This window comes from Thamnophis elegans, chromosome 12 (genome assembly GCF_009769535.1).
Source record: "Thamnophis elegans isolate rThaEle1 chromosome 12, rThaEle1.pri, whole genome shotgun sequence".
NCBI lineage: Eukaryota > Metazoa > Chordata > Lepidosauria > Squamata > Colubridae > Thamnophis > Thamnophis elegans.
The window spans coordinates 54,882,491-54,894,923 of NC_045552.1; the positions used below are offsets into that span (position 1 = coordinate 54,882,491).

General features: G+C 57.7%; 1 protein-coding gene across 3 annotated transcripts in view; it reads left to right on the forward strand.

Annotated features, from left to right (window-relative positions):
• Positions 1–1,802: 1,802 nt before the first annotated feature.
• DGKK (diacylglycerol kinase kappa) overlaps positions 1,803–12,433 on the forward strand; it is a 32,756-nt gene continuing 22,125 nt past the window's right edge. For all 3 annotated transcript variants that reach the window (XM_032228122.1, XM_032228123.1, XM_032228124.1), the window contains exons 1-2: positions 1,803–2,006; positions 2,294–2,504. In XM_032228122.1, coding sequence (XP_032084013.1) covers positions 2,322–2,504 — 183 coding nt within the window. In that variant the 5' untranslated portion in view covers positions 1,803–2,006; positions 2,294–2,321. The remainder of the gene's footprint in view (positions 2,007–2,293; positions 2,505–12,433) is intronic.

A 12,433-nucleotide genomic window follows, 5' to 3' on the forward strand; every position in this document is an offset into this window, starting at 1 on the left:
ACCCTCGGCCGTTGATGAATATGACACGGTTGCCCTTTAGTGTCCAAGCAAGTTCTGCCCAGGTCACCCGCCCTCTCGCCAAGGGAAATTGGGCCGGCAGGGACAGCTCCCTCGCCATTCACCACAGCAAGAAGCTTGGTTGGGAGGGGTGGGCGTGGGCAAACAGGCTTTAAAGATTGAACAGTTGTGCCTCTATCCATTTGGCCATTAAGTGGCAGCTGAGGGGAAGCCAGGGCGGGTGGGCTCTTGCCTGAAGCTGGAGCAGACCCCCAACACTTCTCATAGCTGCTTTGGGGACTAGTGCTGACCCCTCCCTGAGCAGTGCTAGCCTCAGGGCAAGGGTCATTTGCCCCAGGCCCTTTCTGCACGCAAGGGGCTTTGGCCAGGCTGTAGTGGCACCTTGGCTGGGTTCTTAGCTGCCCTTCCGGCTTCTTGCTTGCAGAATAGATCGGCTTCTAGAGGGGCCCATTTCCCACAATGCCCCCAGCCCTACTTGCTGACCTGCTAGAGCTCGAGGGAACACAGTTCTTGATTGGCTGGAGATTATGGGAGATGCAGGTTCATCTCACCGAAGGTAGAACTGGGGCACCTGGTGGGGTGGGGGAAGAATAGGGAGCTCCAACTCTCTGAACGAGCAGAAGGGCGGGAGGCAGCCTTACCCTTCCCAGTGTTGGGCGCCTTCCCTTCCAACTGGTTTGAGTGCAATGCAGCAGAGCAGCCCAGAAGGGCCAAGGACAACTGGGGGGTGCTGCCTGCTGCCCCCTCCGGATCCAGGGCTCTCTGTGGGTGATTATATTCTTGTGAAAATCTGCAGCTGGGGGTGGGTTGGTTCAATGTCTGGGGGGGGAGGGCAGAGTTGCCCAGCCCCAACAGGACCCCTTTTCTGCCTCCAGTCATGCGTGTTATTGCCTGCTGGTTTAGCAAACCAAGTTTATCTAACTAAGCCCTGGATTCTCATTATGCCCCCCCCCCCCAAAAGCAGGAGCTCAGCGCGCGGCCCTGCAGGTCGGGCCGGCCTAAAATGTGCTCGGGGCTTCATGAGCCAAGGTGGCGCAGTGGTTAAATGCAGCACTGCAGGCTGACTGCTAGATCAGCAGTTCAGCGGTTCAAATCTCACCGGCTCAGGGTTGACTCAGCCTTCCATCCTTCCGAGGTGGGTAAAATGAGGACCCGGATTGTTGTTGGGGGCAATATGCTGACTCTGTAAACCGCTTAGAGAGGGCTGAAAGCCCTATGAAGCGGTATATAAGTCTACTGTTATTGCTATTATTGCTATCCCCAAACCCAACCTCGCCTCCCGGCTTGGGTCTCGCTGGGCTCCCGGTTCTGAGGTTGAGGGTTTGGTAGGAAGGCCAGCAGCTCGTCGAAGGCCTCTCCGGGATTCCCGACCTCCGCGGCTCCGTCTCTTGGGTGGCCTCCTCCCGCCAGGCGCCTGCGAGTGCAGGACTCGCAACCAGCCGCCTTTGGGTCGACCAAGCAGGCCGAGAGCAGCGGGGGGGGGGGGCCGCTCTGGAAAGCCCTTCGGGTCTGCAAGCTTCCTTGATTCGGCGAAGGGGGCGGAGAAGCCTCCGCGGGCCTTTTCCTCCGGAGGACAAGAGGGTCGCTTCCCCAGCTCCCCACGGCCGGGGCGCCCGATGTGGGGCCGGGCGGCGGCAGCAGCTTCTCGGGGTGCCTCCATGGGCTGAAAAGGCGTTTGACCGCTTGGGATGGGAGAGGGGCGGGGCGAGGGCGCTGAGCGGCGGCGGCGGCGGGCGGGACCAGCGAGCACTGCAGCGGCGGCTGGCGGGAGGAAGCAGAGCTTGTGGCCGCCGCCAAGCGCCGAGGAAGCAACACGTGCCGCGCCGGTGCCGGAGCGCCGGGCTTCGGAGGCTCCGGGGAGCCGCGCCTGGTGACGAGGCCCGAAAGCGGCGCGCGCGCGCTTCCCCGCGGCGCTGCGGAGACGCCGAAGGGCTCGGACGGACGGACGTTGCCTCGGCTCGAGCCAGCGGGCTTTTTCTTCTCCCGCGGTAGGTCGCCCGCTACGAAGTCGAGGCCGCCGGAGCAGAGCGGCCCCGCAGACCACGCAGGGGCCAGGGCCGCCCCCGCTCCGCCAACCACCTGTCCGCCGGAGGGGCTGCGCGGGAGCCCGGGAACAACGGCGGCGGCTTTCTCGCCCCGCAGCGCCACATTCCCGGGGGTGGCTGGGCCGGGGGCCGGGGGCGGCGAGGAGGGGGAGCCGGACGGCTGGAGGGGGCAAAAGAGGAAGCGGCTCCGGAGGGCCCCGTGCCTGACGCCCGCCCGGCCTCTCCTCCAGAGCACCGCGGCGTCTCCCCGAGCGGAGGATGGGCGAGAAGCTGGCCCCCCCGGGAGAGCTGTTCCTGCGCAAGGGCCGCGAGTCGGTGGTCTCGCTGGAGATGGACCGGCTGGCCCCGGGCGAGGAGTCCACGGACAGCGAAGGCGAGCAGGAGGGCGGCTCCCACAGGCTCATCCGCAAAGTCTCCACCTCGGGCCAGATGAGGGCCAAGGTAAGAACGGCGGGCCCGCTTGGCCCTCCCCGAGGGCGGGGCGGGGGGGACGCCTCGCTTTCTGCCTTACCCGTCTCGGACTCGGCGTCCGACTGGCTCGGGAGCCCGGCGAGTTGGAGCGGGCAAGGGAAAGACGGAGCTGCGCCTGTCCTCTGGAGTCCGAGGCCGGGGTCCAGGCCCCCGGGTGGCCTCGTCTTGACTCCCGTCCTGGTGGCAGCAGATGATGGTCAAGGAGGCCGGGAGATTTGTGGAAGAATCCCGCCACCGCTTTGCTCTCTGTCGGTCTTGGCTTCTGGTGTGGAGGAGGTGGAAGATGAGCTGCAGGTGGTTGAATGGCTGAACTCGGCCCTGTGGCTTGCCAATCTGGTCCTGTGTCTTACACCTGTTGTGTGAAACCTCCCTATGGTGGTTTATTCGTTAAACCATGGTTAATCCTCCCTATGGTGGTTTATTCGTTAAACCATGGTTAATCCGGAGGCTGATCTACCCTAACCCTGTCGCAAAAGCTCTCAGCAAAAGAGAAAACCCCCACAAACCCCCTCCCCTTCTAAAGAAGGTTCCCCAAAGGCCTGCTCTGCAGGGGTGTTGTTCCCATTTCAGATTTTTTTTTTTCTCCTCTTTCCTCCAAGGTTGGTTTTGAATGGCTGAACTGAAGCCAGCCATGAGACGTCCTAAGAGCAGGGCAGGACTGCACGGATTCCAGGGGGGCACCCTTTCATTTCTCTGGCTTAAAAAAGGGCGAAAGTTTCTCCGGGGTTTTTTTTGGCTAATTGGCGTATTCAGAGCTCATGGCGGAATGTCTTGTTTCCTCTCTAGAGGATTGTGTCGAATGCAAGAGAGAGAGAATTCTGCCTCCGCGCAGAAACTCCGGGCGGCTGGCTCCTGTCTCTCGCACTCCCACGGATCCTTCTCCCTCACCCAGGCACAGGCACCCATGCCCCCCCCCCACGCCCCCTCTGCCCCTTTTGTTCTGCAGCACAGGTGTGGGGGGGGATCAGCAGACCACAAGCGCGTCCTGGCGGGAAGTCTTGGAAGCCAGAGACGAGGCAGCAGGTGGAGGAGGAGGAGGAGGAGGAGGAGGAGGAGGGAGGAGGATGCTTCATGGTTTCTAGGAGACGATGGAGGGGAATCAATTATGAGCTATTACAGAAATTAGCTGATGCGGCTTCTCTGAAATCCACCCTAGTTGATGACTTGTACAACTTTGAGATGCTGGAGCGATTGACAGCCAAGTTAATAATGGGATGCTTGCTAGCACCCGGTCTGCTCTTTGCAGGCTGGGCTGGGAGGGAAGGGGGAGGGGCTTTATCCCGAGGCGAGGGGCTTCCCTGGGGGACCCCCGGAGTAACAGGTGCAGTGGCTCAGGCAACGAAGGAACTGCTGGCCTAAGAGGGCTTTTTCTCATGAGGACGGCATCCTTGTTGGCTGACTTGGTGAGAGGTGGTGCAGAGGTAGGCCATTGGTCCAGAGGGCTGCCAAGGACCTCCTGCTAACTCCTTACAGACTTACTCCTTCCTGTCCTTGATAATAGAGCTTGCCAGGTAGCCCAGGAGGAGCTCAGCTGGGCTGTAAATGCATCAGAGGTGTGCCATCAACCAGCAACTGAGAAGGCCTTGGAATGGCTTTGCTTAAAGTTCTATGGGGCTAATGAGGTTAGAGCTTTCTCCAGGAAGACCCCCACTGCTTATTCTGCACCCCTCATCAGCTGGTCATGGGGTGTGTGTGTGTGTGTGAAATGATCAGATCCTTGGAACTGTACCTTGGCACCCTCTAACACAAGAGATCTGGGTACTTGAGAGACCGCCTGCTGCCAATTACCTCCCACAGACCCATTAGATCTCACAGGGTTGGCCTCCTCCGGGTGCCATCTACCAGCCAATGCCACCTGGCTATTACCCGGGGGAGGGCCTTCTCTGTGGCAGCTCCGGCCCTCTGGAACGAACTCCCCGCAGGGATTCGGACCCTCACCTCTCTCCAGGCCTTCCGAAAAGCCGTCAAAACCTGGCTTTGCGGGCAGGCCTGGGGGTGATGAGTTCCCTCCCCTCTCGACATGTATGGTTGTGCGACTGTTGTTTACTTTTATTATTTGTATTTTGTCTTTTTATGTTCCCCTTTTTCCCCCTTGAATTGTTCGCCGCCCTGAGTCCTCCCGGAGAAGGGCGGCATACAAATAATACAATACAATACAATACAATACAATACAAGAGAGGCCAAAGGCTCATGTCTGAGAGGCAGAGCAGAGGGGGAATGGCTGCAAAAAGGAACTGGCCTGGGAGAAGGACTGCTCGGTGGCTGGCGCTGCTCTTCAGCAAGCATGCCAAATGGTTAACACTTTTGGACCGGTCAAGCCCAAGGAGTGGGTGGTCAATGCAATCCGTTCTGAGAGGCAGATGGTTTGTGAAGCTACAGCCCAAGTCTTCTCCCGACACCTTTAAATCGGAGCGGTTTCCAGCTTCTTAGCAATGAGAAAAATATAGGCACGACCATAATTTAGCCCAACCCTTCGGTTGCTAAGCAAGGCAAGACCGTTGTTAAGTGAGCTTTGCCCCCTTTTTAGGAACTTGCTTGCCCCACTTGTTAAGGGAATCATTAGATTAGTAGCATGGTTGTTAAACGGCTTTTGCTTGTCAAGACGGTTGCAAAAGGGGAACACATAACCCCGGGACATGCAACGGTCGTAAGTGTGGGAAACGGTCACGAGCCACTTTTATTTTCAGCGCAATTGTAACTTTGGATGATCCCCTAATGAAGGGTCGTAAGTCGGGGATTGTCTGTGCTAAGAATCCTATAACAAGTCCCTTTCCCCCACCCCCAAACTTAATCAGATTTACATTGTGGCTCAAAACACCAAACTCGACTTCTGTAGCCTCTTTGGGGAGTCACACTTTGCGATGCACACCCAGTTTTCCAAACGTGGCTGCTTGCTCCCAAAGCGGATCCAGAGGCGTGATGGGCTGACGGCTTTCTTCTCCATGGCGTCTCCTGCGGAAGAGCCTGGCGCTTTCCCCTCCGTGGCGGAGAGAGTCGCCGGGTTTGATGGGCGATGCCAGCTGGTTGGGCAGGACATGAAGTGGGGTGCCTGTCGCCTGCCTCCTGGTCCCAGGCCCTCCCGGAGTTGCCTTCTTGTTGCTCCCAGCCCCCGGCCGAAGGAGCCCCCCCCCTCCGCCTCCTTTTTAGCCGACCTGCTAAGGATTAGGGTTCTCCCCCTTGTCTTTGCTCCCTCGGTGAAAAGTGCCCACCCTGTGGTGGCCTTTCCTTTCTGGGAATATGCATTTGCACTGGGAACTGGACAAGAAAGGGCCCAGGGGCAATGGAGGAGGAAGAGGAGGAGGGAGACGGGCTGTTTGGAAGACCAGTGTAACTGCATTAGCCCTACAGACATTACTTTGCTTTAACGATGCTTTCAATTAACTAATTAATGTGGAATCGGCCCGTAATTTTATGGCTCCCCTCCAAAATGGCTTTTTAAACTAATATTAGACTGGCTGTCCTCCAGTTCTGGGCTGTGGAGGCTGGCTTCACGTTTCCATTCCTTTAACAGTTTTTTTTGGGGGGAAGGTACCTGGCCGGAAGGACGTGCCGTCTCTCTCGGCTCTGAAATCTCCCTTTTTCCTCTGGCTAAAAGGATGGGTTGGAATATTCCGATGGCAGCTCTCCCTGAGCCCTCCCACGTGCAAACCGTTAACCGCGTTAACCCGGCTTGCACTGGCACACGGGCGTTTGTACGGCCTCTTGTCCTGGTGTAAAGCCGACGACGCATAGGAGACATTGGTCTGCCTCTTGAGTCGCTGTCCTGCAGAAGAGATCGAAGTCGTGGGCTCTCAATATACAGATATTAAAAAGGAATCCAACCCCAAGAAGCTTTCGTGGCCTTCAGCTCTGTCCTTCGTTGCTCTGTTTAATCTAGATTAGCTTTTTCCATCTTGGAACCTTTTGGGACCAAGACTGCCGAGAGTTAAATGCCCCCCCCCCCGGTCCATTACACACACACACACACACACACACACGGGCTGAGTTGGCGAAGGCTGACGCAGCACCTCCATCTTCCCTCCCCCGCCTAGGGCCCAAATGCCCCAGATTCTAGGGAAAACATCCCTCCAGGGTCTGCGTTCGGCATACAAATAGGACTTATTCCTCTTTTTTTACCGTCTCCGTTTTGTTGATGGTCTACATGGAGTTTATAGTAAGAGTTAGTTTCGTCGCAAGAGTATATTCCTGGTAGAAATGTCAAGATTCTGACATTTTGATTTGAGGCCGGTGACAGAAAGATGTCAGCTCCGTTCCCAGCTGGTTCTCTCTCTCCCACCCACCCTCCCTCTCTTTCTCTCTCCCTCCTTTCCTCTTTTTCTCCCCCCCTCCCTCCCTCTCTTTCTCTCCCTCCCTCTCTCTCCCTCTCTTTCTCTCTCCCCTTCCCTCCCTCTCTTTCTCTCCCTTCCTCCCTCTCTTTCTCCCCCTCCCTCCCTCTCTTTCTCCCTCCTTTCATCTCTTTCTCCCTCCTTTCATCTCTTTCTCCCTCCCTCCCTCCCTCTCTTTCTCTCCCTTCCTCCCTCTCTTTCTCCCCCTCCTTCCCTCTCTTTCTCTCTCCCTCCTTTCATCTCTTTCTCTCCCCCTCCCTCCCTCTCTTTCTCTCCCTCCCTCCCTCTCTCCCTCTCTTTCTCTCTCCCCTTCCCTCCCTCTCTTTCCCTTCCTCCCTCTCTTTCTCCCCCTCCCTCCCTCTCTTTCTCCCTCCTTTCATCTCTTTCTCTCTCCCTCCCTCCCTCTCTTTCTCTCCCTTCCTCCCTCTCTTTCTCCCCCTCCTTCCCTCTCTTTCTCTCTCCCTCCTTTCATCTCTTTCTCTCCCCCTCCCTCCCTCTCTTTCTCTCCCTCCCTCCCTCTCTCCCTCTCTTTCTCTCTCCCCTTCCCTCCCTCTCTTTCCCTTCCTCCCTCTCTTTCTCCCCCTCCCTCCCTCTCTTTCTCCCTCCTTTCATCTCTTTCTCTCTCCCTCCCTCCCTCTCTTTCTCTCCCTTCCTCCCTCTCTTTCTCCCCCTCCTTCCCTCTCTTTCTCTCTCCCTCCTTTCATCTCTTTCTCTCCCCCTCCCTCCCTCTCTTTCTCTCCCTCCCTCTCTCTCTCCCTCTCTTTCTCTTTTTCTCTCCCTCTCTTTCCCCCTCCCTCCCTCTCTTTCTCCCCCTTCCTCCCTCTTTTTCTCTCCCCCTTCCTCCCTCTTTTTCTCTCCCCCTCCCTCCCTCTCTTTCTCTCCCTTCCTCCCTCTCTTTCTCTCCCTCCCTCTCTCTCTCCCCCTCTTTCTCTCTCTCCCTCCCTCCCTCTCTTTCTCCCCCTCCCTCTCTCTCTCTCCCTCCCTCTTTCTCTCTCTCCTTCCCTCCCTCTCTTTCTCTCTCTTTCTCTCTCCCTCCCTCCCACTCTCCCCCTCTCTGGCTGCTGCAGCCCAAGGACGTGCGATTCCTCTGCTTTTTCCTCAAGGCAGCGCACACAACTGTGTGTTGCTGCCCAGAGAGAGGGAATAGCTGGACCATTTGTAGGAGAAAGGAGCCTACGGGCTGCTTTGGGAACCATTGCTGACCAGGAGCGAGCCTGAAGGGTTCCTGTCCCCCACCCCCCGCCCCCCGATGCCCCTTTTCGGGTGGGGGCAGCAGCTGTGCCAGATCACACTTGGGGGAGGGGGGCTCACATGGTGCTGTGAATGTGGTGGTGGTGGTGGCAGTGTGTTCCTTTGTGAGTCTCGCTTGTGATGAGTCACCGCTGCAGACGCTGAAGCAGAAAGAGGGGGCTGCTGGCCTGAAGCGGCCATCTGCCTGGCTCCCAGCCTTGCCCAACTTGTGGGGTGCTTTGCTCTGGGCAAACGAAGCAAGACCCGGGCTGCTCCTGGCGGGAGAAGAAGACTGGGGAAGGGGGCTCCTTCTGACCGAAGGAAGCTGAGCAGGGGTGCAGAGCGGAGGAGGCACCACCAAACATAGAGCGGAGCGAAGGGAGGCGGCTCGGGAATGCCTGGGTTTGCCTCTTCCCAGCACCCTGGAGAGCTCTCCTGTGGCCGGGCTGAAGCAACTCAGAGAGCCAGCCCTTCCCCTCGGGGTCCTTGCCTGCAGTTGCTCAGGGGGAGGAGCCCGGGGTGAAGCCCCTCCCAGAAAATTGGGGGCTCTAGGGCACCTTCTGAAGTGGACGTCCCACCTCCCTCCACTGCCTCTGGGCACAGACCCCCTGAAGCTGTGCTCCCTCCCTCCCTCCCTCCCGTTTTTTGCAACCCAAAGCAGGGGGATGTTTTGCCTTCCCAGAAGAAGCTGCAGCGGCCACAAGCTCCTTAAAGGGCTATGAAGAGAATCCCTGGCAAAGGGGGGGCAGGAGAGGATTTGCACCCACTGCTCAGTAGAGGAAGGGCACCGTCTTCCTTGGGTGGGTCAGCAACTAGCCCCCTAACAAAGGCTCGAAGGATGAGGCAGCGGCAGGGAAGGAGGAGGAAGGGGTCTCTCTCCCCACTGAGTTGCTGCCAGGGAAGAGAGCGGGCTGCGCCTAGCAGACTGCGTGCCCCTCACTGGGATGGACTGCAGACTGCGTGCCCCTCACTGGGATGGACTGCAGACTGCGTGCCCCTCACTGGGATGGACTGCAGACTGCGTGCCCCTCACTGGGATGGACTGCAGACTGCGTGCCCCTCACTGGGATGGGCGAAGGAAAACAGGGACCCAAGTAGCCTTGTGCCCTTGTGGGGAGCCAAGAGGCACAGCAGTGGGGTGGGGGCATTGTCTCTCGCAAGAGAGAGCAGCATCTGCTTGGCTTCTGGGTAGGGGGACTGGGCTCTTCCCAGGCAGGGAGCAGACCCCAGGATTGCTTTGCCCAGGCCAGGTCTGTGCCAAGGGGCGTGTGCCTCCTGCTGCCAAGCTTCAAGGCTTCCTGTCCTTGGAGGTGGGGGGCTGTGAGGCTGCCCCCTCCTCTCTAAGTTTGCCCGCCTGGCTGCGCTGCATTTAGCAGGCCTGGCTGTCCCTGTTATGATTTTGCCTGTGGGAAACACTTTGTCAGGCGGCTGGAAGGAGGCGGGATCAGGGCAGCCCACTGGCCTTTCGCCTCTTTACGCCAGGCCATCCTGGGTCTCTCCCGCTTTCAGGAGTCCGTCCCTCCCATTGCTGCTCCTTGGAGAAGGAAACAAGGCGCCATCTCCCCCCTAACGGTAGGCTTTCCTTTTGGGTTGTTGGCTGCCAAGGTTGCCCAAGTGGTGGGTCTCCTGGGGGAGGAGGGCTCTCAGTAGTCTGTTACAGCCATTCTTTGCCCACCATGGAAGCCCCCCGCCCCAATTCACATGAGACAAACAACTCCCTATATTAAATAGGGATCCCCAAACATTCCCAGCCAGCCCCTGAAGAGGTCGAGGTTGCCTTCTACAAGGGCTTCCCGTGGGGGCAGCCGAGGATGGGCATCCAGCGGCGGCATCCCAAGCTGCCCCTCCTGGGCTGAGCGGGGCTCCTTCCGGCCCCACCCTTCCCTCCGTCTCTGACCAGGCAATCCGGCAGAGGCTGCTTTTAGCTGTCCCTGCCCGCTGATGATAACAGCATCCCCCCTCCACCCACCCTGCTGCCGTTGCCACCTTGGGTGTTAAGAGGGACTCGGTTTGGGGCTGCTGCCGCCTGGGTTGCTGGCCAGGGGGCCCACAAGGTGACCCCAGCTCTTCTTCCTTCCGGAGTCTGCCCTCCGTTTGTTGCCCTGCTGCCCTCAAGAGCTGAAAGGTGCTTAATTTGGGGAGGGGGGGGAGAGGAGGGCTTAATGTGCCGATCGTCAGGATAGCCCCCCACGCGGTCTCCCTTCTCCTCCTCTGCTGGATATTGGCGTCAGATTGCAGTCGCCGCCTTGGCTGACAATCCGCGATCTTCCCGGCAAAGGCAGCGGCCTCTTTCCTCCCTCACGCACTGCAGGCCCTGGGGGCAAACTCCCTCCCGTGGGCTCCAGGCTGCTGCAGGAGGCGAGGCCTGGTGCACCAATTGCGACCTTGCCTGGATCGGGAGCCCCTTCGGATAGTCACTCACGCCCTCGTCACCTCAAGACTGGATTACTGTAACGCCCTCTACATGGGGCTGCCCTTGAAGAGCGTTCGAAGACTTCAGCTAGTCCAGAATGCAGCCGTGCGAGCGATTGTGGGTGCACCTAGGTACACCCACGTTACACCTATCCTCCGCGAGCTGCACTGGCTGCCTATTGGTCTCCGGACACGCTTCAAGGTGCTAGTCGTTACTTTTAAAGCCCTGCATGGCATCGGACCTGGGTACCTGAGAGACCGCCTCCTGCCAATTACCTCCCAAAGACCGATTCGATCGCACAGACTTGGCCTTCTCCGGATTCCATCCGCCAGCCAATGCCGGCTGGCGACCCCCCAGGGGAGGGCCTTCTCTGTTGCAGCTCCGGCCATCTGGAACGAGTTCCCCGTGGAGATCCAGACCCTTACTACTCTTCCGGCCTTCCGTAAAGCTACTAAGTCCTGGCTGTTCCGACAGGCCTGGGGCTGTTGAAGTATCCAGCCCCACTTTAATTGTGTATGTTGTTGTATTTTAAATTGTTGTTTTGTCTTATTTATCCCCCTCCCCTTTTTATTGTAAGCCGCCCGGAGTCCTCCGGGAGTGGGCGGCGTACAAACCCCAATAAACTAAACTAAACTAAGGGTGCCTTGTGCCGCTGGGCTCGATTCCTTGGGGGGTCCACTCCCCCAGCCGCTGGCCTGCCTGCCTGGCCCTGGGAAAGGGGCCACAGCAGCCACTTCCCCTGGCAAGACCCAGGCAGAGGGCGTGGGGGGGGGGGAGGGCTTGGAGTTGAGTCCTCTGCTACCACCACCAGCAGCGGCCTCCCTTTCCCCCAGTTTCAGTGAATTTTGCAATGCCCAGCTGTGAAAAAAAAAAGAGGCATGTGTGAGAACGACAGGAAGGAGTGGCAACAGTGCAACAGAAGTGGAAATTGCAGCCGCATTTCCTGAGTCACAGTGGAGACAAACGCAGTCCTTTTTTTGGCAGGGGGGTCCCTGCTCTGCTGCCCTCAGGCCCGGCCTGGCCTTTCTCTGGATGTTCGCCCCCAGCAGAAACAGCCCCTTTGCCAAAGGAAGGTGGTTGGGGAAAAAAAAACACCAAGGCATGAAGTTTCCTCTCCCCCTCTTCATCTTTTTTTAAATGGGTAGCCCACTCTGAATGAAGAGCCTTCCGCTCCACACACACACACACACCAGCTCTTGTTCAGTCATTCATCTGCCTCCTTGCGCTGGTTTGAAACCTATTTATACTTATTCATTTAACCCATTTCTACTGCTGCCCAACTTCCGTTGGTGACGGGGGTATGCCTGCTGCTCAGAAACAAATGAACCGCCCTGGCTGTTTTATTATCTCAATCAGGTTTCATAGGGTGTGATTGCTCTGAATTTTGATGATTTTAGCGCAGGGGTGTCCAAACATGGGAACTTTAAGACTTGTGGACTTCAACTCCCAGAATTCCCCAGCCAGCATAGCTCAGGAACTTTAAGACTTGTGGACTTCAACTCCCAGAATTCCCCAGCCAGCATAGCTCGGGAACTTTAAAGACTTGTGGACTTCAACTCCCAGAATTCCCCAGCCAGCATAGCTTGTGAACTTTAAGACTTGTGGACTTCAACTCCCAGAATTCCCCAGCCAGCATAGCTTGGGAACTTTAAGACTTGAGGACTTCAGTTCCCAGAATTCCCCAGCCAGCATAGCTTGGGAACTTCAAGACTTGAGGACTTCAACTCCCAGAATTCCCCAGCCAGCATAGCTTGGGAACTTCAAGACTTGAGGACTTCAACTCCCAGAATTCCCCAGCCAGCATAGCTCGAGAACTTTAAGACTTGTGGACTTCAACTCCCAGAATTCCCCATCCAGCATAGCTTGGGAACTTTAAGACTTGTGGACTTCAACTCCCAGAATTCCCCAGCCAGCATAGCTCGGGAACTTTA